The sequence below is a fragment of the Vipera berus genome (assembly GCF_964194415.1).
Source record: "Vipera berus genome assembly, chromosome: 3".
Taxonomy (NCBI): Eukaryota; Metazoa; Chordata; class Lepidosauria; order Squamata; family Viperidae; genus Vipera; species Vipera berus.
Genome location: NC_138204.1, coordinates 136,308,044 through 136,334,422, shown reverse-complemented (window position 1 = coordinate 136,334,422; position 26,379 = coordinate 136,308,044). Strand labels below are relative to the sequence as shown.

The 26,379-nt window shown below is 37.6% G+C and overlaps 1 protein-coding gene across 1 annotated transcript in view; it reads left to right on the top strand.

Moving 5' to 3' along the window:
• The window catches only part of CDH10 (cadherin 10), a gene marked incomplete at its 5' end in the record, with an annotated part of 107,045 nt that overhangs the window by 58,280 nt on the left and 22,386 nt on the right, over window positions 1-26,379 (top strand). Inside the window, 3 exons of the mRNA XM_081323256.1 lie at window positions 14,421-14,540; window positions 16,496-16,663; window positions 26,016-26,203. Coding sequence (XP_081179382.1) covers window positions 14,421-14,540; window positions 16,496-16,663; window positions 26,016-26,203 — 476 coding nt within the window. The remainder of the gene's footprint in view (window positions 1-14,420; window positions 14,541-16,495; window positions 16,664-26,015; window positions 26,204-26,379) is intronic.

The following is a 26,379-nucleotide window of genomic DNA, read 5'->3' as shown; positions in this document are numbered from 1 at the left end:
CAAAAGAATTGGGGGATCTAACTGTAAATTTAGCTAGTTGGAAGGACTAACAGGTTCTCCAAAGGTCATTTCATGTGATCAGATTATATAATTTACTAAATAACATAATAAAGGTTTTTTTCTGTTTTTTTTCCTGGTTGGGTTGCATGTTATAATATATTTGATGTAAAAAGGAATAGCATTAACATCTCAACTTAGCCTTTTTACCAATAGCTTATATAACAATAAGATTATTTCATAATCTGGCTGTGGTGATCCCAAATTATCATCACACTAGGTGCCATACCCAAAAGCCTTGGACGGCATGTAGAAAACTTGTGCATTGACAATATTTTCATCTGTCACTTGTAAAAGGCCACACTGCTTGGATCCATGCATTTATTACACCAATACATTATGACATCCTAGGTTCTTGGGAAGAACTCAGTGCATATAAGGCCAAAATCAGCTAAAGAAATAACAGCTTTGGCTTCATGTTGTGAACAAATAATGATAATATTAATATCAGGAAAGCTATATATTATTTTAGCATTGATAAAGTCACCCTCATTCAATTTCAAAAGATATTGGGACAATATCTTTAACACCATCAAGCAACATCTGCCTATCCCAGATCCTTGGAAAGAAATTGATAGGCAGATAAAAATACCAAATCCAGTTTAAACACCTGGCTAAATCGTAATATGAGGATCTATCAGTAGGCAAAGATTGCTAGCATTGAAAGTTGTGCTCACAAAAGACCTGCACCTATAAAGAAGGATGTGAATAAGGCTCTTGCAAGACTAAATTAACCTCTATCAATCACACAGAGTAGAATAGCGACGTTTACATAAGAACTGGGTATTGAAATTTAAAAACCAAAATCTCAGTCCCAAAATGGGGGTTCATACTGCCATGATAAAGAAATTAAGATCAGATACAAGTACTTAAAAAGTGTTAAAGAGTGAAAACTAAAGGATCAATAAAAGCCTAATATAAAACATTGGCTAAGCACCAGGAAATTGAAGAAGGATGGAAATTATAAAGCAATAAATGATAGCAATAGCTAGAAAAATTGAATCCTGTGAGGCCCAAATCATTTGTTTTGTGCAAAATCAGCTACATATTTCTGTGAGATCAGAGGAGACTCTACCAAAATATAAATGACAATAGATATTCTGAAAATGGAAAACCAAACAAAAAGGAAACAATCCAGTTTTGGAAAAGACTCTAATAAAAATGTTGAATGGGTTTAGAGCACCAGGAAACTATAGGTCAATAACATGCTTATTTTTAATGTTTTAAGTTATTTTCAAGCATAATAGCAGGAAATATCCAAGGTTATTTAGAAGAAAATAACAGCTACCCAAGAAAACTGAAAGGAAATATAAAGAAAAGCAGAGGCACAAAAAATCAGCTTGTGATCAATAAATGTACATATAGTTTGCATTGATTATAAAAAGGTGTTTGATTCATTACCACATTGATTCATCAGTTTAGAAACAACTGTCAGTTAAAAACAATAGAATATTATGGGCTTATCAACATTAGGAGAGTCATCTTGCAGGGTGCTTATTATCACATTTATTATTTGACATTGCTACAATCCCACTTTCAGTGATTTTTGAAGAAAAAAATCTTGACTGTCAAACAGCAACAAAATCTAATAAAATCTAGATTTGCTTTATATGGATGATCTGAAGCTTTGTGGAAAATCAGAAATCAAAATCTTGCCACTGAAAAATACTCCAAGAATTGTTAATACCAATATAGAAGTGGAATTTAAATAAGAAAAATGTTCCTCTGTAGCAAGAAAGAAGAGTAAAATCACAAGGAATAATGGAATTGAAATGCAGAGTGGCAAACCATCAGGAGCCATAAGGATGAAGACTGCTGTATCTAGGCATTTTACTGTTGGAGACAAAAAAAAAGCGTGGACAAGTTAAAAATATGATCAGTGAAAAATATATCCAAAGAGTGAAAAAAGTGCTAAAGACAAAATTGAATGGTGGAAATACCATCAAAGCCATCAATTCCTGGGCCATATCTCTGAGATGCTATACAAAACAAGAGAACACATAACTGTTCAGTATGCATGACATTTCTGTAGTGATATTTGGATTATATCTGTTCCGCAAAACTGGAGGCAGAGGTTTACTGTATTTTCCGGCGTATAAGACGACTTTTTAACCCATGAAAATCATCTCAAAAGTTGGGGGGGTCGTCTTATACGCCCAGTCGTCTTATACGCCGGAAAATAGTACATAAATCAATCGAGCGCCCCCGTTCTTGCAAAGCCACTTCAAGCCTCCTTAGTCCAGTCCCCCCTCCAACGTGACTCTCCCTTCCCACCCCCAAGAGCCTCTCAGCCCCTTCCCCTCCCCCTTGCAAACGCCAGACCCCGGGAGCTCTTGCGTCTATTCCAAAGGGTGGGTGGAAGGAAAAGCCCCTTTCGGCTCCGGCTTGGTTGCAAGTCAGCGAGCCCGGGAAGGCATGCCCTCCCCTCTAACTGTGGAGGAAGCAGGGCAGGCTGGCGTCTGGTGGGAGCTGGCAGGGCAGTCCTGCGCACACGCACGCTCCCCGGCTCCTAAGGAGTCCTCGGAGAGCCATGGCAGGCGCCTCACGCTCTTCCCTCTTGAGGCAGCATCGGCGGAGCTGTCTGGCGTCGGGCGGGAGCCGGCAGGGCAGTCCTGCACACGCGCGCACTCCCGGCTGCTAAGAAAGAAACTGAACTCTTGGTTTTGGCTGCATAAAAACAAGTAATTCAAACTAGTGTAATCAAGGAGAGAATTTTTTTTAAAAAACATCAAATGTTTCAAAGTGTAAATTGTACAAAGCCGAAGAAACAGTAGATCACATAGTCAGCTTGTGCATGAAGATTGCACAAACCGATTATAAACAATGACATAACACAGCTGGCAAACTTAACTTTTAACTGGAACATATGTAAAAATGATCACATCCCAGTAAAGAAAAATTGGTGGGAACATAGAGTTGAAAAAGTAGTAGAAAATGGGAAGGTTAAGTTTTATTTATTTATTAGGAAATTTATTTGCCGTCCATCTCATATCCAACAACTCTAGGTGGCTGGAAGCATGAAAAATACTGTGGAATTTCCAAATACAAACTGATAAAGTCTTGGCTCATAATACACCAGATTTGTGTGGTTGAAAAGAGGAAAGCATGGATACTTAATGTGGCAATTACGTATGTAATGCTAATACATACAACATCCCAGGTCACGGGTGTCAAACTCGCCGCATCACATGACGTGTTGCGATGTATTGTGACTTTTTTCACATTGCAGGAGCTGGGGAAGGCGCAGCCTCCACATGATGCAACCGGCCCATGGGCCTGCCGTTTGACACCCCTGTCCTAGCTTCTTAGGAAGAATTCAATAGGTATGAAGGCCAACGTCAACCAAATAACTGGCATCTGTGATTGATTTTCTACACCAGAAGAAAGCCAGATTAAAACTTTGGCTCCACATGATTCTTAAATATTATTATTATCTGTAATCCGGCAGCAATCTTTCTGATTGCCAAGATTAGCAGTTTATATATTTAAAAGATTTTGAGCTCCATTGATCCTGTAAACCTTAAAACTGTGGATCACTGTTGTTGTTGTTATTGTTGTTGTTGTTGTTGTTGTTGTTATTATTATTATTATTATTATTATTATTATTATTATTATTATTATTATTATTATTATTATTATTATTATTATTATTATTAGCCAGCCTTATTAGGTGGTTCTGGCATTAAAATCACTCCACATATATTTCAGAAAGCCCAACAGATCATTTTGAACATAGGATATCCCATCTCATGTTCAGAACAAATGTTTCATGCTAAAAACAGGCCCCTTTGAGATTACGATATTTCAAATCTGAAATGTTTTGCATTGTTTAGCCAAGATAATTTTATATTTACTCAGAATTTAGTCCTACTTTTCAACTTTAATTAGAAGGAACACCATCAACCTTAACATTATTTCATTACTTCTCTTCAACTTCTTCAATTATCCTTTCATCCTCAAGAAAGTCCATTAATTAGCAGTTACTCTCACTGAAATCCTTTTATTAAAAATGATAATGCACAATTAATTAAACTTTAACCCTATTCTGAAAGTAATTTAGTATTGAGCAATTAAGATTTTCCAGCCCTTGGGTGACCTTGTCTGGGATCAGAAGCTAAGAACGTTCGTATCTGCTTAGTACTTGGATGGCAGATTTCCCAAGCTGTAGGATACACTGAGAAGTCACAAAATATCCCCTATAAAGGCTGTGGCATATCACTTTTATATTCTTGCCAAGAAAATTGTATTAAGTCACTAAAAGTCAAGCTCAACCTGAAGGAGATTTTGCTTTAATTAAGATTTAATTACTATTACTATATTACTCTTGAACAGAAACTAATTAAGCAGCTAGAAGTCAGTAAGAGAATAAAACCTACTGAAAGACCTTATAAGCTCTGTTTAGTTTCTAAACAGCAATATTGTAAGCTCTGTCACACATACAATGCTATAAATGTGTGTGTCTGTGATATGCCGCATATTTCAGAACTGAAAAATGGTAAAACTATTGAATATAATACAATAACACTTGTTTTTTTCCCCAAAAAGAAAATTACCAAAAAAGAGCAATTCCAGACTAAGAAATTGATGTGAAAATAGCTGTGATTATAGAATGAATCTCTCTCACACACACATATTATTCAGCTTAAACCAAATAATAAAACACTGCTTTATATCTATGCCTCATCACTTAAGCAGAAGGTAAAAATGAATCAGGAAAGCTAGCAAAGGATAGGGAAGGAGCCTCTGAGGATACTGGCTTCATGCATGATGCAATAAGCAACTAATAACCTCATCCTCTGTCAGAAATAATGTAGTTATTCCAACCTTTCTTATGCACTCCACTCCACTTTGGCTCCGGTGGAGATGCTTGTAACAATAATTGGCATTTTGTCCTTAGTTATAAAATTGGATGGTATCCAAAGTCTAATCTGTTAAATAAGGACTGGAATATTTTAACCAATATGGTCATATGACTGGCAGGACAACATATATAAAGTCAAAAAAAAAGTTGCAAAACAAAAATGTTTTTAAACTAGTATGCAGTCTTTAGAAATGCATTTCAAGTCATCGAGGTTTATTTTGAAGCAGATATATATAAGACTGCTGTGAAATAAAATTGTTATTTATGGCAGAAAGTAACCCATCGTTCTTTCTCTATTTGCAAATGTAATGAATTATATACTAACTATAAAATAATAAGCTACTTGCTAGTGAAGGTTTGCCTAAAATAATGCAAGCTATGTACAGGTGGGCCTCGACCACAATTGAGCCCAAAATTTCTGTTGCTAAGTGAGACATTTGTTAAGTGAGTTTTGCCCCATTTTGTAACCTATCTTGCTACAATTCTTAAGTGAATCACCACAGTTGTTAAGTTAGTAACATGGTTATTAAGTAAGGCTGGCTTCTCCATTGACTTTACTTGTCATAAGGTCGCAAAAGGGAATTGCGTGAGTTGGGGACACTGCATCTGTCATAAATATGAGTCAGCTGCCAAGCATCTGAATTTTGATCATGTGGTCATAAGTGTGAAAAATAGTCATAAGTCACTTTTTCAATTCAGTTGTAACTTCAAATGGTTGCTAAATGAACTGTTATAAATCAAGGATTACCTACAGTATGAAATTCAAGCTGTGCAGGTTTACCCATCTTGGCTAAATCAGAAAAAAAATACATTGGGACTAAAATGTTAAGGGGAAATATTCCATAGTTCAATAGATCAAAGTTACCTTGTAATCAGACTTTGAATTAAGATTGTAGAGGGATTCAGACATTCTGTATTATGAGATGTGTCTCTGTGTGCATTATTTCTACTTTTATTATTATTTCTGTATAAAGTGTCTTCAACCTCTGTCAGTCTGTAAACTTTCACATAATTCTTTCAGCTAGACGTACTCATGTTGTAACTTGTTACAGCAAGAGAAAGAAAGGAATTTGCCAAAGATATCCACAGGGCTTTATTGTAGATTAGTAACTTGAAACCACTTATTTCCACACCTAAATCCATCACTTACGCCATGTTTTTAAATATCTTTTGATATCTTTGAAGTGCAAACTCCCAAGTTCCTCTAATTCTTTAATCTCAGCTTTGATGATAAATTCTCAAATCTTGCTATTAATCAACCTGTACTTTATTCTTTGTCCACATTTCAGTTTGAAGTGGAACGTCATTAATAATAGAGGTCTGGCTACTTCCTGCCTTGTTTGTTAGAAAAGATGAGGGGAGAAGTCTGTCCCTGTGTTTCCTTTTTCTCTTCCACACCAATTAAAGAAAAGATGTATTATTTTCTCACAGTTGTCCCCATTTTATTAGACTGCATATAAAGAATTGGCAATCATTACTTAATGCTGTTAGAGGCAAACATGTTCAGTCTCTCCTCAAAAATGCATATATTTCTCTCATCCTTTACCACTCTCCAGAATGATTTTAAAAGAAGGAAGGGGGCCATTGTTGGTAGGCAAAAAAAGAATATATGAATGGGGGAGGGGAAACCCTGAGAAGTAAGCTGTTCCCACTATAATTATAAAGCTGAGAAGTACTGTACATGGAAGTTAAGATTATAAGGAAAAATGTTATTGAATGAACAGATGGATGGACAGATGGATAGATGCAGTGGTGGGATTCAGCCAGTTCACACCACTTCGGCAGAACCAGTACCTATTTTTTTGCTGCCCAGGCCCAAAATGGACTTCTGGAAGTGGCATCCACACAGAGAACCAGTTGTTCACATATTTGAATCCCACCACTGGATAGATGGACTAACTTTAAACATAGGAGAGCACAAACAACATGAAGAATCATCTGTAGAATGGAACACTGTTCTGGGAAATGGTGTTCATTCCTTACATGGTTGAATTCACCTTGGGTTTAAGGGGAGGTTGCTGCTCACAAGCAGGGAAAAGTAGAAAAACACAAGCAATTAATTATGTCTGTGGATCTGCTTGGTGAGAGAAGATCCTTCCCACAAATATCTAGCCATATAAAGCACTGTGTCAAGCAGCCAGGAATTGCTTGTTCATTCACTCTGACTCACTGTGACTGGTAACACAAATGAATATGAAAATGTGTCAATGACATGGCATCCTAATGCTATCTCTGGAGGACAAAAGCCCCGTTAAAAAAGATTCATTTTGCTTTTATATAAGAGAAGAAGATACACATTTTATATCTTGTTTTTTGTTTATGTATATTCTAAGGGATTTCACAAGAACTTCAGTTTATAAGATCCTATAGCACCAGCTGTTTAACTTTCCCTCACTCCCTCATTACTCTATAAGTAGTATATATGTCCTAAATATAAATCCGCTGTGTACGAAACAATCAGTGATTATCCCAGAAGGTTGGCAGATTAAAAGATCTAGAGGCTCTAGTTTAAGCTTTAGTTTTCAAAGCCCCCTCCTCAATAACATTTTTTTCCTCTTGCAGCAACAGTTTTCACTGTTTGTGTGTGCATATGCACATTTACACATATCTCTTTTTGAGTCTGTTAGTTTGTTTATTTGTTTTTGTCATTTTAATAAGATTAAAGCATTTTTTCTTGATCTGCAGCTGCTATCTTATCCATGGTTGCTACTTCACAATATTCATTCCATTTCTGCCTCCTAGCCTATTTGTTCTATGGCTTTCTCTACCAAACTTTTACAACCTTGGATTTTCAGGATTTAATAGCTCATCTTTTGAATTACTCAAGCCATGATATTTTTTTTCAGCATTGCTGATTGCTGACATCCTTCCTTGTTGAGCTTTGAGCTTTTAATCTTTTCTACCTCCTGTCTCAGAAATATCAGGGCAAAATTCACACAGGTATGATCTATCTCTGAGTCCACAGGCAGTCTGCAGAAGGTATCCTGCTAACATTTGGAGCCAGCATTCCCTTTGTCTTTGCTTTCAGAAGTAAAGCATGGTATTTTTAGCAGCTTCCATTTCCTTCCTCCGCGGTTTTCTCATTGACTCTATCATTAGTATGATGTGGCATCTTTTTCGCTTCTAGATCCGTTACACTTCTTAACAAGGCGTCCTTCATCTTACCATCATTTGTCCTAGTGGTTTTATTGCATAATACTGTTACTATTGTTTCTTCATCATACTGAGTGTGTGTGTGTGTGTGTGTGTGTGTGTGTGTGTGTGTGTGTGTGTGTAGTATAGATATTATTGCATGGAGGGTAAATCAGCAAAAATGCTTTGGTATCAGAAGAATGAAATTGAGAGAGCATCCCAGAATGGCAAAACTATACATAATCATAAAGTAGTTCACTTATATTTTGGCTGCTAAGATAAAGTCATCAACCTGGGAAATATAGGTCGTGCTGCAGCATAGATAGATTAGAGATAGATAGACAAACAGACAAACAATCTTCTATTGTCTCAAAGGTACTTTTTCAGAAGGCAACTGGACTTCGTTTTTCTTGAGGAAGACATTTTATTTCTCATCCAAGAAGCTTCTTCAGTTTTGGGTTTGTTTGTTTGTTTGTTTTTTCCTTGAGGAAGACATTTTGCTTCTTCAGAACTGAAGGGAAAAACAAAGTCCAGTTGCTTTTTGAAAAAGCACCTTTGAGACAGTCATGACCTGGATGGCTGAGAATCTCCAAAGACAATCTTGCTTCTAGTTACAAGACAATGCTTGCAGAGATATCTGACTTTTAATTATATTTTACTAACATTTTATTCATTTGTTAAATTTATATCTTAACTTTTTTCCAGAACTTAAGGCAGAATAAACAATTATCTTTCCTCACAGCCATTAACCTTAGAGGTAGTTTGTTGTAAGAGACAGTGTGACCTAACATCATTCATGAAGCTTTTACGTCCAAGAGTAGACTTAAATATGGATCTTCTTGGTCCTAGCTTATGATATAGCAACTGTTACTGTGGTGTAATGTGGTCTGCATTCCCAGGAAGAAGTGGATTTCAGAGGAATAAGGCAGCAAAGATCAGAGAAGTTTGATTGGGAAGAAGAAGGAAAAACTGATCCTCCCTAGAAGTTCTCAGAGTATATCTTTAATGATGTGAATAGTTTCCTTTAGTTGGGTAAGATTTTATCTATTTATAGGAACAATAAAGGAAACTGCTTAGAAGTAACTCTGTATGTTTCTTGGTTGTTGGAACCTGACTTTTTCACACTGGTCACACTAACTCACTAAATCATGTTCCCCTCTACTATAATGTTCCTCGCCACTCCCCAAAGTTAATTTCCATTAAATAAAATTTTTAATGCATTTTGGTGGGAATCAAAGCACTTATTTAACAATGCCACATAGTAAAAGATCACATCTGAGTCCCACATGTCCCACTTCAGATGACTCAAGTAAGGAAAACAAATTGTGTACTTAGTGGGGCTTAGCTCTATGTACCTAGAACAGTGGAGGAATTTTTCTAACATTCAAGGGCCACAAAAGTTTGAAGAGAGATAAGATAAATAAATCTCACCAAGGGTTTTCTAAATTTCAAGAAAGAAGAAAAGGGAAACCTATTGAATCTTGCTTTTCTTAGAGCAATATTACTTCAATCAGAACAGAGCTGGAACGGACCCTCAAGGTCTTCTAGTACAACCCCTTGCTCAAGCAAAAGACCCTACGCCATTTCAGACAGATGGTTGTCCAGTCTTTTCTTAAATGATGAAGCATCTACAACTTTTGAAGGCAAGCTGTTCCACTTGTGGAAACTAACTGGAAGTAGTGAGGAAGTTTAAAAATAAAAATATATATGCTTTTAGTATTATCATGTAATCATATTTTATATTTTATAATAATCATTTTATAATCAATTGCTTGAGGAGATGCTTGAGTAGAATATGGGGAAAAATACAGGCCTCAAGTGGAGGGAGTGGGAGAACAGGAGTTACTATGGGGCCCAAATGTGAGTCACTATCTAGGAATTGTTTTTAAGTACCTTCTGGTGCCTGGTACCCCTGGCAGGTGTAGAACATGGGAGACATCTCTCCTCTAGAATTGATAGTAGGGGAGGGATCTTATTAGTATAACGTAAGCAAACAGGGGCAGAGATAATGTATTCTGTTTAGGCGCTTCTGATAGATTGTAACCTCCAAAGCCTAAGCCAATGGGGCCATGGAGGAGGGAATGGGGCGTCGTGATAGGATGTATAATAATATGTGATTTTGGAATTTGGGGTGTGGTTCAGTGTTTGGCTACATTGTTTGCCTTCCTGAATCCACCACGCTTTGCAAACCGTTACTTTTTAGACTTTGTTGTGAAGTCTAATAAACTTCTTTTCTATTTGTAACACAAACAGAGTGAATTTCAATTTGTGACTATTTTTGTGTTTAACACACTGGCTAATTGTTCTTCATAACAGTGACAACAATTAAGCAGTGGAACGTAATATTATATACAGTATTATACAGAATATCCTAATTATCAAAACCAAGAATGATAGTTTCTTGAAAGTTGGTTCCTTGATGAGTTTAAGATGGCGGCGCCTGAAATGGCTGCGGCTGCATTGGCTCTTGAAGGCAAATAGTTTTGGGAGGGATAGTAAAGGCTATAGGCCACATGATCAGGAAGATTTTAATGTGTTTGAGCAACATGGTGGAACTAAGGTAACATACGACATACGACTGACAATCTTTGCTGGCATGGCAAGTTTCTAGTTGTTTTGGAACTGTTGGTGAGACCGTTAAAAGTCGTTGGCACTGTTTGAATTTGTTCTACCAGCAGCAAGATCTGACTGCTGGCCCAGTGATGGATTCTATTGCAAATCAGGGCTGTTTCCAGAGGAGGAGAGGACCTGGACCTTATGGAGCGAAGGAACTGGATGAGGCTGTTGGCAGGCCCAGAGGAAGAGAGAGAGGCTTTTGGAGGAGTTGGTGGCAGCAGCAGCGTGCTCCAGGGGCGAAAAGAAGCAAGGCCTCTTTAAGGGGCAGAGATAATGTATTCTGTTTAGGCGATCTGTCCCGCTGGGTGAGATCATTCGTGGTTTTGGGGTGGGGTATCACCAGTACGCTGATGATACCCAACTTTTTCTTTCCACCCTGAACCAACCCAGTGATGCCCTCTCCGTGATGTCCCGGTGCCTGGAGGCGGTTCAGGTCTGGATGGGGAGAAACAGGCTTCGTCTCAATCCCGCCAAGACTGAGTGGCTGTGCATATCGGCGTCTCGGGTTAACCAAGTTATTCCACCTCTAATGATGGGGGGTGAGGTGTTACCCCCCGTTGATAGGGCTCGCAACTTGGGCGTCCTCCTGGATTCACGGCTCAATTTTGAAGATCACATAGGAGCCGTGACCAGGGGGGCTTTTGCACAGGTTCGCCTGGTGCGCCAGTTGCGTCCCTATCTGGACCGAGACGCCCTATGCACAGTCACTCATGCGCTTGTGACCTCCCGTTTGGACTACTGTAACGCTCTCTACATGGGGCTGCCCTTGAAGACCACTCGGAGGCTTCAACTGGTGCAGAATGCGGCCGCGCGAGTTGTAATGGGGGTTTCCCGATACTCCCATGTAACACCTCTACTCCGCGAGCTGCATTGGCTTCCGGTTGCCCTCCGGGTGAAATTCAAGGTGCTGGTTATCACCTATAAAGCCCTACATGGCCTGGGTCCGGGTTATTTGAGGGAACACCTGCTGCCGGCATCAAACGCCCTTCGCCCAGTGCGCTCCCACAGGGAGGGTCTGCTCAGGGTTCCGCCGGTGAGAGATTGCCGGCGGGTGACACCCAGGGATAGGGCCTTCTCAGTGGGAGCGCCTGCCCTCTGGAACCAGCTGCCGGTAGAGCTGAGGACTGCTCCCGACCTCCGATCATTCCGCCGGGGCCTGAAGACCTGGCTCTTTGAGCTCTCGGGCCCAGGCTGAGGAGAAAATTTTAACTGGGGTTTTAATGTACAGGGTGAATTTAATGCTTTTTAAATTGGTTTTAACTTTTGTATGTTTTGATTTTTAATTCCCTGTAAACCGCCCTGAGTCCTCAGGGAAAGGGCGGTATACAAATGCAAATATTAAATTAAATTAAATTAAGGAAAAGGTGGAAGAGTCAGGATCAGAAAAAGGAAAGAACGCGAGATGTTCAGAATACAAGCGAATTTGAGGGCTAGTCCACATGGAGCCCCATTTCCATCTGTCCTGTTTGCCATCGTTCACTCCCTAGAGACTAAAGTGGACAATGTGAGATTTGAGCGGCCCACAAACAAGAAGTGTGTATCGGAGGTGGTGACCCTTTGTGAGCTGTGTGCAACGAAATTTCATTTTGATGTATGCCGATTGGTGTACATTCAAAGTGACAATAAAGTTATCATCATCATAAAGCTCCTCGGCTGGGAAAAAAAAGTTAACGGAAAATAGTTCTATGCAGTTTGGAAATTCCTTCTGAAATTCTTGAATGCTTTGGATAGGGGCTGAGAGCTTTACAATGCAGTGCACACTGGCAGGGATAAAAGCATGGCTGGCAGGCAAAAATGAAATAATTCTCTAGAAAAGTATGTATAATATGCAAAAATATAACAAGCAAGGTACTGCTGGAAGGCTGAGTCAGGAGTTTCACTTAAATTTAACTCAGAAGTCTTTGAAGGCTGTGCAGTTTCTAAAATGGCTAAAGATAGAGATGAAATAGAAAGGAAGGCTCTTAATGTATTCAAATTGATCAGCATGGATTAGTCTTCCAAGTGATTAGCATGGGGAAATGGAAGGCAAGAAAGCTACAGGGGAGAATTCACTGTGCCTTTAAAACTGACCAAATTATTTCTTACAATTTTATTAAACGGTTGAAACCAATCTCCTGCTTTAATTATCAGGCATTTATCTCTGATGGATTAAATTGTACCTTTCTGGTGTGCCTTTTACCAAATGTATGGGCGGCGGCAAAGATTTTCCAGGAGTTTTTTTTTCCCCATTGTTACTAAATTGCCAGAGTTTAAGAAATGAATAGGCAAGGTTGGCATAAGATTTAATGATGGCTACCAGCTCTGGCTGGTTTTTGTCTTTCAAAAAGATGCATGCCAAAGTAGGAAAGAAAAGAGGTACTTGCTTAATTTCCTTCCAGGATTGCTAGCAAGTTTCTTCTACACGTTTAAACTAATTTGACTTATTCACAAGATAATCCAGGAGAAATATCTCCTAACCTCAAACACCTTCAAATTACCTACCACTGCATTGCTTATGTGACCTCTTTGAATAATGTTTGCAGGTGTGTAGTTGTATCTTCTGAATTACAGCATTTCTGAAGAAGTTTTCTCCACCATTCTATTCCTTCTCTTTTAAAACAGAAGCGGGCAGCCATTCAATAAGTAAGGTGGAACATAAAATTAGAAGCTTGCAAGCTTTTAAGGCCTTTTCCTCACTAGTGATTTAGGACAGGTTGATATTATCTCCCAGCCATCTTTGAAATGATATACCCTCTGTTCTCATGACTGTTATTTTGTAATTACAGAAAATGTTAGAATAGAAACCCTTTCAAAAGTACATAACAAGTTCAGAGGCAGGAGCTGCCAACATTTCTTCAAGGAAAATAAATACTTCATGTGCATTACATTCCCTGGCCTTTTTTTTAAAAAGGCTTTAGATAAGTATGTGTTGGTGCTTTTATCACCCAAGTATCCATCAAGAACTAACAATACGTATATTATTTTACATAATATATGAGGAAAACATCCTTGCCTCAAGAAGCAGCATTCATATTGCTGGTGAAAGGCAGCCAAAGATCCTTGTCAACTAAATATTATTGAAGTCACAGAACTGCTAGAAAAACACTAGCATTTACTTTTTCCCTGAAACATTCCCACCCTGCCAGTTGATAATGTGTCCAAAAGGAACATATACAGTATGGTGTGAACCTTCTGGAGATGTTCTCAGGGTTTTGAGACCTAAATGTTGGAAGCAACACAGAAATGACATGCTGAAATAATGCTGGTTTTTTATTTTATGTTTTGAGAAATTATAGGAAATATAGCCTGTCACTAAAAATGGTGCCTCAGCTGTCAACTTTCTGGAAATTGTCTGAAAAGGGGATACCTTTATTATTATTTTTTTCTCTGTCTCAAAAGGACTGACTGGAGGAAAAATGAAGGGAGGGGGAGAGAGGGGGAGACAGACAGACAGACTTTCAGTGAAATGTATGTAATTCTGAACATTCCAGAATATGATTTGGGAAAGCCACGAATATGATGAAAAAGAATAAAAGGGAAAAGAAAAAAAAGAACTGCAGCTTTTAGTAAGCAGCATGAATCTCACGAATATCTAATGCTGAGGTGTTTACATTCTTATTGCAGTGAAGATATTATAATTATCTGTAGGCCCCTCAGCTCTCTGGTCAAAATATAATGTTGATAAATGTTTCCATTAATAGAGCAACAGTTTTTTTAAAAAAGGGGGCATTGGTTTTGACATAATACTAATTAATTTCCGTTTCCATTATTCTAGGTACTTCTGTTGTTCAAGTCACAGCCACTGATGCTGATGACCCTTCGTATGGAAATAGTGCCAGAATTATCTACAGCATACTCCAGGGCCAGCCATATTTCTCTGTGGAGCCAGAAACAGGTGTTGTAGTTATTGTTCTTAATTAAGGATTTCTGCCTTGTCAGAAAATGGTACTCACATTATTCTTCAGCTGCATGTCATATTCAAAATAGCTTAAATTCTCTTAAAGTATAGGAGAAAATGTTACAATAACCATAACTTAATTCAGATCTAGGCACTAATTGGGTAGCAATTAAATTTTGATATGGATTTACTTATTGTTGTTTTCTAATCTGAAGCTAGGTGAAAAGGGTTAAACAAAGGTTTCATACCATAAAAAATGATTAGTAATGACTATTTCAAAGATTCTGGGAAGTTACATTTTGAATATAAAGGAGAATATTTATAGCTCAGGGTTGAAATGGGTTGGTTGTAGCTCAGGATTGGTGCCCTCTGAGCTTAGTTATTTTCTTGCAGACATTTCATTACCCAAGCTAGGTAACATCATCAGTGTTAGTAAGGAATGGAGTTTGCCCTGTCAGTGGGGTGATCATAGAGGTTCTTTGATTGGGCTGTTTACTGTTAGCTTGCTGGGTAGATTCATCCCCACCAACACTGACAGAGCAAGCCACTAAAATATAAACTGACAGCAAACCACACTCCTTACTAGCACTGATGATGTTCCCTAGTTTGGGTAATGAAACTTCTGCAAGAAAACAATCACGCTCAGAGAGCACCCTACATTATGTAATTTATCTGAATCCTGCGCTTGGTACTATATACAATTTATATATTGTTAAAATGATATAGTCTAATGTCAGTAGGTCCAGGGCAAAGCAGCATAATAGATATTTAAAAGATGTTGTATCTGAATGAAAATTCAAAATTCAGTTCCGTAGAAAACTTTAAAAAGTGTTGAAAGTTAATAATGGTGATATATATGATGCATGGAATAAGTAATGTGAGTATCCAGTTTCAGAAAATCAGTGTAACTACGTTTGAAAAATAGTTAAACTCTTTTGTACCTTAAACCTTCATTTAAGAAAGATTTTCAAAACACCTTTCCAACTATTGCCCCGTTGGTTTGTTATCAGTGGTATGCAAATTTTAAGCTATGCATCTGTTAAATAAATTAGCAATGTGGCCAACAGACTCTAAAATCTTGGGAACTCAGGAGGCTGAGTTCAGAGCAAGTTATTCTATATTGGATCGCTGTCTGATCTTATACCATTTCACAGAGAAATACTCCTAAGAACTAAAACATAATCTTTTTAAAAATCGCGCCTAGCAGCTGCTTGGTGCAAATCAGCTGCTAGGCGCGATTTTTAAAAATCAACCAGAGACCGGCCTTTTCCAACAAAGCCAGAACCACTGTGATTATACACGAGCGAGCTTGTCTTGAATAGGCCACACCCACATTCTACAATTTGACCGTTATAACTGCCATATAAGTGTATGTACTGACTCCCTTATCATTCAGCCCTTGCTCTGATGATGTCAACAGCTTGTTGACGAAAGCTCAGCAATAAAGAATTTTTTCTTATATCCCAGAGTTCATCGTTTTTATTTTTACTGATTTCAAATGTCTACACCTGGGATTCCAGTTTTTAAATTTTAAAAATTTTAAATTTATTATACACACACACACACACACACACACACACACACATATATATTTTCCCCTCTTCCTCAAAAGTTCCCTGCGTTTATTAAAATAAACACATGAGGGAGTATGTTATGCAAAGATTACCTTCCTTTTTTTTACTAGTTTACTACTTTAGAGAGGTGGTTGTTTTTGTTCTTAATATGCAGAGCATTCAAAAAATATTCCCTCAGTGTCTGAACTTGCAGACTCAGAATTGCTGTTTAATGTATAAACTTCTGCTTAATATATAATTGCCACTATTGCCTACTTGTAATTTCTGTGTTCAATGTATTCATTAAACAGTGCTTGACATTTTAAAATTCTTTTCTAGATAAATAGACATATTGTTCCATACAGAGTGATGACAATTTTTTGTTTGTTTCTTTTTCAGGCATTATTAGAACAGCTCTGCCAAATATGAACAGAGAAAACAGAGAGCAGTATCAGGTTGTTATCCAGGCAAAAGATATGGGAGGCCAGATGGGTGGATTATCAGGAACCACCATGGTGAACATCACCCTGACTGATGTCAATGACAATCCACCTCGATTCTCACAGAGTAAGCTTCCTTTAATTGTCCTTCTGTGCTGCAAAAAATATCAGAATGATTAGGCAACTACCATCTGGTTTAATGTAAAAAAAATCTAGTTTATGGAGCACATACAAAAAAGGCTTTATCCACAGATTTATTCACCATTATTAAAAAGTAAAATGACATGTTACGGGAACAATTTTGTGAAGAGGAAAAACACAGTTGCAAAGAACAATTGCTTAATATTGGATAATTCTTAGCATAATGGCCGAGAATGATATTCTTTTGCCCTCCCTGCTCCACGAAAGGAATGGAAGAAATAACAGTACCGTATTTTCCGGCGTATAAGACTACTTTTTACCCATGAAAATCTTCTCAAAAGTCAGGGGTCGTCTTATACGCCGGGTGCTGAAAATTTAGGGACAGGGCTTATACGCCGGGTGCTGAAAATTTAGGGACAGGGCTGGCTGGAAAACCTGGAGAGGATCTCCCATTTAGTCTGCGCAGGGAAAGCGGGACCAATTGGAGAAGAAGTTGCAGTCTGTGATTTTTTACAGGCTGGGGTCTGGGCGTCTTTCCTTCTAAAGTTGAAGAGCAGCTGTAGTATATCCCAACTTGAAAGGCAGGTGGGGAAGGCAGCAGCCAGAGCAATGGCTTAGCTCTAAGGACACATTTCACTCAGGAACTGGGCGGGCTGGCTGGAAAACCTGGAGCGGATCTCCCATTTGGTCTTTTTTTTAAAAAAATCCCATTTATATCCTGCCCTTCTCCGAAGACTCAGGGTGGCTTACAATTTAAAGCAGAAATTAATGTGCTTAGCAATAGCCTTCATTCTGTGTATATGCCTGTTTATTAGGGCTTTCACTCCTCCCCCCCAAGCAGCATTATTACAAAGTCAGCTTATTGCCCCCAACAATCTGGGTCCTCATTTTACCTACCTTGGAAGGATGGAAAGCTGAGTCAACCTTGAGCCTGGTGGGATGCGAACCTGCACTAATTGCAGGCAGCTGGTGTTACTTAAGGCTCTGTGCAGGGAAAGCTTTAGAGTGAATTAGGAAAAGTGAAAAAGTGAATTAGGAAAATAGGGAACGGTTGCTGGAATTGGGTATGTGTAGTTTAACGAAGAGAAGGGTGAGGGGTGACATGATAGCAGTGATCCAATATCTCAGGGGCTGCCACAAAGCAGAGGGAGCCAAGCTATTCTCCAAAGCACCTGAAAGCAGGACAAGAAGCAATGGATGGAAACTAGTCAAGGAGAGAAGCAACCTAGAACTAAGGAGAAACTTCCTGACAGTTAGAACAATTAATCAGTGGAACAACCTGCCTCCAGAAGTGGTGAATGCTCCAACACTGGAAGTATTTAAGAAGAGACTGGACAGCCATTTGTCTGAAATGGTATAGGGTTTCCTGCCTTAGCAGGGGGTTGGACTAGATGACCTCCAAGGTCCCCTCCAACTTATTATTATTATTATTATTATTATTATTATTATTATTATTATTATTATTATTATTATTATTATTGTTTAATCCACTTGCACTGTTTTATGTTTACATGTTTGATGACAAACAGCCTTATGTTTATAAGTGACAGTTTTCCTACTAAGCACCTGCATGTCATAAGCATTTGAATTAAAATTACCATATTAAAATCAAATCTGATGTTTTTTAATTTTTATTTGGTGTGCGTTGGAAGAGGGGTAGTCTTATACGGCGAGTATAGCCCAAACCCTATAATTTAACAGGAAATGTAGGGGGTCGTCTTATACGCCCAGTCGTCTTATACGCCGGAAAATATGGTATGTAAGGGTTGGAAGTGATCTTGGAAATTATTTAGTTCAACTAACTACACAATACAGTATAGGAATCTACTGCTTCAGCATCTCTACCAGATGGCCATCCAGTTTATACTTCCTACAAAGAAGGGTCTGCCACCTCCCAAGCAGTCTGCTCTATTGTTAATCAACTCTTACTGTTAGGAAATTTTTCCTGATGTCCAACTGAATTTGTAATTAAACCCATTGTTCTTTGTTCTCTTTTCCGGAACAATTCTGCCCCATCTTTTACATGATAACCAACCAGATAATTGAAAACAACTATTGTATCATCTTGCTCTTTTCTCTTGTCAAGGTTAAACATATCCAAAGTTTCCAATTGTTTCATATAAACTTTTCCTTTTCCCCTTTATAGATACCTTCTATTAATTACTAATATCTATTAATTGTTTAATTAATTGTTTTCTTCTGAACATACTGTAATTTGCCAGTTCCTTTCCTAAACTGTACTCTGAAATGAATGTTCTATAGTAGGTACAGTCTGACCAAAGCAGGATATGGAAGAATGATTTCTTCTGAGCTTGACTCTATAATAAAAGTTGCAAAAGCACCTATCTGTTTACTGATGTTTGGAAGTTAATAATTTAAGCAACATAAACCAAAATATGAATGCTTTTTGTAGCAAAACAAGGGTTGTTGAAAGATGAATACAATTCAGAGTTACAGATTGAAAAAGGAAGCTTCCATTCATCAGACTAAAGCTATTTAAAGAAATCTTCAAAGAGCCATAAATACAAGGCCAAATGTACATAGTTAATATATTTTAGGGTAGTAGAGAGCTTGTTAACGCATTTCAATTTTCAAAAAAATACTGAACAAGTTTTGGAAAGAGCTATCTTCGTCTACTTCATTTCTTTCTCCTTATTCAGTTTGTAAAATCAAACAGCAGGAGGAAAGGATTCAAGAAGGTATTTGCAGATCCATTCCCAATGTTTCTCAAAAGTAATTTTTGAATAAATAACAACCACTCCTTTATCAAAGGAGAATTTCTGCAGCTGCTAATGCATTGCTACATCACATTTTGAAAAAATATCAGAGGCAAATAGGAGAGCATGTTTTTAACAACATTTTTTTTAACAAAAATAAAACCATAGACTTGGGAAATGGTATTTGGACCATCAGGTTCAATTCACATTTAGGTTATTAATTCAGGCATCCCAGATGTATTCCATAGATCTCTCGGGAGAGTGTGGAACGTAATCAATCTTTTTTCACATTTTATTTACAACACACGTAATAAGACTACAAGGCTGGAAAAGCCTAGTCCCTCCTTATAGCTTCCTTATGGCAGCTAGCCCTTCACTAGACTAATTCATTTGACTGATAATAAAAAGGGTTGAATTTCTTTTATAGTCTCAGGAAACTGGTCAGTTCTCTATTTTGTGATGTCAGGATGCTGCTGGAAGTTAGCACTGCACACATTTCTATTTTTTTGAATTCCCTCCTTTCCCTTTACTACAATGTACGTATATCTGTTTGTGGGTGTAATGTATTGGGGTTTTGTCTTACTAAAGAGTATCATGTGGGGTTAATTGCTAGAAAGTTGTTTAAGCAGGGAAGTTGGCTAACGGCTCCCAGTTACTCAGACAACCCATCTCCAGCGCTTCCATTGGCTGCCTCTAGGGCGGCAATAGGTTGCTTTAAACCTATTGGCCGCCACCTAGAGGCCAGGGTATAAATAGCTGCATTCGCAGCCCTGTTTCCCAGTTCAGTTCCTGCAACCAAATAAAGAATGATTCTTGCTGAACTCACTCGTCTTTTCAATCAAGCAACGAACCCAGTATCTATCAGTGGGTCTTCAGTCTGGGTCTAGAAGCTAAGCAGGTTTGGGCCTAGTTAATGCAAAAAGACATTGGGCCTGTAAACTAGACTGGGAAATGGAAAAATATCATGGAAGAGAACAGTGCCAAATCACTCCTCTAATGTTGCAAAGAAAACTGCATGATTTTTTCAAATCAAACTCAATTTGAGGGCCTATTTACTTTTATCTTATATATGAACTTGGTAAGATAAACTCTCTTTTTGCTAAAAGGCATTTTTTAAAATTAAATATTCTTCCTTCCCAGTTCCCCTGACAGCCTTTTTATTAATGAGGCTTATATCATGTTAAAAGAAAGTAAATGAATGGGCTTGTGAAAGGAGTTGATTCATGTAAGTGCGCTAAAGGCCTTATTGATTCCTTCTTAAAAGAGAATCAATAGCATTCGTGTCAAATGTGAAACTGTACACTTAACGTATCTTATCTCTTGTCTGATTTGCTGACTTGATTATGGATCAAGAGGACTTCTGAAATTGGAAGACCTTACACAGTTTATTATCAGAATAGGGTTGTGCTAGTATTAATGACAAAAAACTAGTCACATTTATGGGCACCTTTCTGAAGCCTTGTGAACACAATCAATAAATGACAAGTCTTCTGAGTCAAAAACAAGTCAAGTCAAGTTGTTTTTTTTTGCTGGAGACATTTTCAGCACTAAAAAATTAAAATGTAAACTTTTACATACCTTTTCTCCCTTTCTTTTCTTTTTATCCCCACAACAGCCCCATGAGATGTGCCAGAAAAACACCACTTCATGGAAAATCTATTGTGTGCTTAAGTCTCCTTAGTTGCAGATAGATTTAGTTAATGCTCTTAATACCTGCGTAAGGTTATAAGGATTTTTTTTTATTATTTTTGTTTACTGCTGGACTTTTAATTCTAGTGTTTAGGTTGAACAGCTCCTCCCTTCTCCAGCATTTTGTCATTAGTTTTATAATCTTTCCGCAAATTGATGCCTTCTAGAAGTGTTGGATACCATTCCTAATCAAGATAGATCTAAATAGAGAAAGTTGTTTTAGAGTGTGTGCTTAATTTACAGAGAGTAATGGGATAGCCCCTGCATGTCATAAGCATGGTACTATGTAATATGCTTTGCTTTCATAGCTCCATTCACCTTCTGCAAAGTAGAGTGGAGAATATTTTAAATATTTTCCTAGGGAGTCAGAAATATTCCCAGAATTGTGAGGAGTGGGAGGGAGCTTCCTGAAAAGCAGCTTAACCTGTCTGTAACTGAACTGGAATTGGAAGCCCATAAGGTTTAGCAGTGGGAGTATAATCTTTCCACCTTATAGTGCTATTCGAATGATGTAACGTCCTATTAGCAGCATCAGGAAGCATTATATATGAAAAAAATGTTTCTTACTGGTTGCCAGCTGTGATTCTCTTGCCTATTTTTGACAGCAGAGGAAGTAAGTTTCAGGAAGAAGATTTTTGCTGAATAAAGCATAGCTTTATTCAATAAATCTATGATTCTTCCACCCACGATTCCTCTCTGAGATTTGAGGAAGTTCGTACCCCATTGAAAATATTTATAATGATCTTTCTGGGGTTTTTTCCCCACAAAATCCCATTTCTTCTCATGAGGGAAAAAAGAAAGAAAGAAACAACTAAGTTTGTTGTCAGCAGTATTCCAAACGAGTTTAAGAGCATTCTGCAAAGTGTTGTATGGTAATTCATGCATTGCGTGTTCCTTAAGAAGACATTAGGAAAACCACTGAAATGGAAATTATAATTACATAATATTTACCTGAATTTTAAAATTACCCATTTTGAAAATGGATACTAGAGAATGAAGTCATATTTCTCTGAAATTTAATCTAATCATTTTGAAAAGGGAACATTTAGGGAAAGGGAACATTGAGCAAGTCAATTTATTTTAGAAGAAATCTGTGCCTAATCTCTTGCACATTTTTTTTACCAATTTTCATGTCATGATGTATATAGAATGTATAGTATGTATATATGTGTGTTATGTATGTGTGTGTGCGGATAGATATATACTTTAGTTTGACAGGAGGCAGCAGTTTTTCATTTTTAATGTGTGCCAGTGTGCTTACAGTAAAAATGATAATAAAGGTTATTTTAATATTATATAGCTATGTTTTAATGGTATTTTTTTTTAAAAAAAGATGCTGAAAAATTGGTTGAAAACAGCAGAATTGAATGTAGAATTATTGGCCAGATTTCCATACTCCCTTGTGTCAAATGGAGGCAAATCAAATCTGCTTGAAACAAGTCCTTGGTTTTAATTACACCTCATGTTGTCCCTGACTACTACAGTTCCTGACTCTTCCAATAGGAAAAATGAAAATGAAATCCCAACTTATTGCTTATGAGACAGGAAATAATAAAACACTTTTTTTTTCTTAGCAGAGAGTCATGGATTGGTGCATAAGCCGCTTTGATACTGGCACAGGAAATGACACTCTGTGTCTTTATTAAAATTCTTTTATAAATGTTCTTTTTTCTCAAAGTAGAAGCAAGGATGGGTAGTTTCCTTGGAATTTCACCAGGGGATTATGGTGGTTCCGTTGTCTTTGTGAGAGAGGTTAAGATAGAAGCTACAGGCAAGCTGGCTATGGTAACTTTCAGACATTGCCAGCTTCAACCCTCACAAATTACAAATACTTTTGAATACCAGCAGGAGCAGTTTCCTCTTCTGTATTCTGGATTTCTTTTGAAAGTCACAAAATGAAGCCTATTCACTTCAAGTGAGTTGAGAAGAGCAGTGCAATTTGGCAGCGCTATAGAAACTGCAGCTAGAGTTATAAAAAAATGATTGATTGTGATTTTATATTACTTCAAGGCTTTCAGAGCTTTTTAGCTCCTGGAGGCAAAGTGCAAATAAAGAATAATAATGGTAATTTATAACTTACCTCAAAAATCTAGGTGCCCTGCTTGTTTATGGTCTAATGAGGCACAAAAAAGGAAAAGGGAAATAAAATATAAAGAAAGGAGTGCTAGAAACTTTATCTCTCACACACATTTCTCTCTGTGTACTTTTCTTCATGATACGACCTAGCCTCAGTATCTTACAGATTTCTTTAAGAAGCCAAACTATATTTTTTTTTAAAAAAAAATAACTATAATAATAAAATCCTTTCTTCTTCATGCCTTGCCTTGAAACTAAACATTACTGGAGTAGTTTGATTTTCAGCAAACTGGCTTCTACTGGAAGAATGGTTTTCCTTTTTCAAAATAAACATTTTCACCAAATTTACACTCACTTGAGGCTATTGCTACAAGAAATACAGATGGGGATGTTACTGTTCAGTTTGCCTGTGCCAGGAGAGACAGAAGCCCACACAGAGAAACTTGGCTTTTTTTGTACAACACATGCTACACAAGAGAAACCATCAAATACTGCAAATTGAGGCATGACTCCATCAAAAACAAGTCCAGTACAAATTGTGCTGTAATGAAAGAGAAATGCCCAAGAGCAATATTTTATGACTCTGCAGACGCTATTAATTTCCTTGAATTCCTACGAATCACTTGCAGTGATTTTTTTTTTTCAAAAGCAAGTTTTCAGTATCAGATTGGAATGCAGTTCCTTCTTCACCTCACCTTCTTATTGAAAGCACTAAAGTACTTCAAGGAACCAGGGGGATGTTGGAAAAGACACTGGCAAAATCCAGGTCAAATCATCGCCTGCAAAAATTAGTGGAACTTGCAAATGATTGTAGTACTTAGATTTGATTTTTTTAAAAAATTTTTGACTCATTTTTACTTTAGCTGAAACTTATGAGGATTAAACTTAAGTGCCAGAATACATTATTGCAAATGGTAGTGCCAGGTTGTTTGCCCCTATTTAAGAAAGGATTTATTCAAGTGAAAGTTGATGCATGCTTGTATTATGGTTACTCAAAACTGAATGGGGTACTGCTTATTTTTGTAATTGCAGTACCAACCCTCCCCTCAGACACAACTTGAGAAGAATTGCTATAGTTTATTTATCCTTTTACAGTCAAAACTTAAAATGAGCACAGCTGCGGAGCCTCTGACAAGGAGCTAAACCAAGCAGTCCTCATAATGAACCTTAAGAATTTTACCATTATCCATTCGCAAATATACTGTCTCCTCTAAATCTATTGGATTGCATTGCTATTTGTACTTTCTCTTTAGTATTTTACTTATTTATTTGCAAATGATTATTAGTATTCATTTGGGTCTATACTTAAAATACCATTTTGAGAATTGCACTTAGCAATTGCACTTACTGTAAAAACCTACTTTATTACTTCATTATTATTTTTTAATTTGACCTGCCACACAGTGATTTATTGTGGCTGGTTAGGTACTTGATGATAATCTAACGGTATGTGAAAATACATTCTCTGGTTTCTTTCACCTAAAATACACTTCTGTTTATCCCTATTTTAGAATTTCTCGGGTGATGATTTGGGTTAATCTTATCACTGCAAAGTACCCAAAGATTCTGTGCTTTGTTACTTTTTATTTCTGCTCTTACACATATCCCCAATCGTACTGCAACCTCCCTGTGCTTTATGAACCAAAAAAGGTGTCCTTGGAATTAAGCAGAAAGCTTGTTTCCATTTTTTAACTTCTCAAAAGAAGGATTTGGCTCTGACTGGAAGACTCAAATTTTATGAATCATTAGGTTTTGGGGTGTTTTCTTTGAAGTTGCAGTAGCCTGTCATTTTTTTCATCTCACTCCTATTTAGCCAATAGAGTGTGCATTGGTCTTATTTGTCAACTGTATATATTACACTTCTGCTCCGTGAGCTGCACTGGCTTCCAGTTGCCTTCTGGGTGAAATTCAAGGTGCTAGTGATGACATACAAAGCCCTACATGGCGTGGGTCCGGATTACCTACGGGAGCACCTACTGCCAGCGTCAACATCCCTCCGTCCTGTGCGCTCCCACAGAGAGGGCCTCCTCAGGGTGCCACCGGTCAGAGAATGTCGGCTGGTGACCCCCAGGGGGAGAGCATTCTCGGTGGGTGCGCCAATCCTTTGGAACCGCTTACCAGCTGAAATCTGGATGGCCCCCGACCTTCGCTCCTTCCGGCGTGATCTAAAAACTTATCTATTCCAACAAGCCGGCCTGGCCTGATGGATTTGGGCTTTAATAATTTTATTTTTATTGTATTCTTACTTTATTTCTCTGTACACCGCCCTGAGTCCTCCGGGAGAAGGGCAGTATATAAAATAAAATAAATAAATAAATAAATGTATAATAGTCACCAACTATAGTAGCCTGCAGGAAAAGCACAATCTAGGCTGTCATGAGCTTCTGATAAACTAGACATAAAAAGATTGGGAGAGACAGGATGGTGTTTCTTGATCACTACATAAGTAAGGTAGAGCAAGAGTCTTTCAGCCAGTCCCATAAGCCTTTCTTGGACATTTCATTTTCTTTTTAAGTATGTTGAACAATACAATGATTGGAGGGAGGATTGATCTATGGAATAATGTTTCAACGTAACATAATTTGAAATGCTGGGAAAACAAGTTCTTAGACTGCCCAATAGGATTAGCAGACTATATTTAGCAAGCCACCAAAGTGCAAGTTTGCTTTTGGAAGAGTCCATTTGAAAGCATTGACTCTGTAGTTAAGTAGAAACCTGATGCTCTTGGATTTAAATCTATAACCTTCGTCTGCATCATTCATTTAAAAATAATTCATAAGTTTCTTGGTCAAAGCTATCATACCAGAGTCTTAATCAGATTTCTTTTACATATTACTGATTTATTATTCTTTGCAGGTTCAGTCCATCTACGCATTCCAGAATCTTCTCCAGTTGGCACTGCCATTGGAAGCATTAAAGCCTCTGATGCTGACATTGGAAGAAATGCAGAACTTGAATACAGAATTATTGATGGTGACGGAAGAGACATGTTTGATATTGTAACACAAAAGGACACACAGGAAGGCATTATAACAGTACGAAAGGTGGATATTTTTCAATGTGATGCATTGTGTGCTTGGAACTACTAACCATTCAGTCCTTGCCCCCACCCACCCCCCAAAAAGCAAAAACATGAAAAATACTCACAATTTGGTTTTGTTTTAATTGACACTCCTTTTTATATAAAATAATTTGGTGCACATATTGTTAACACTATATG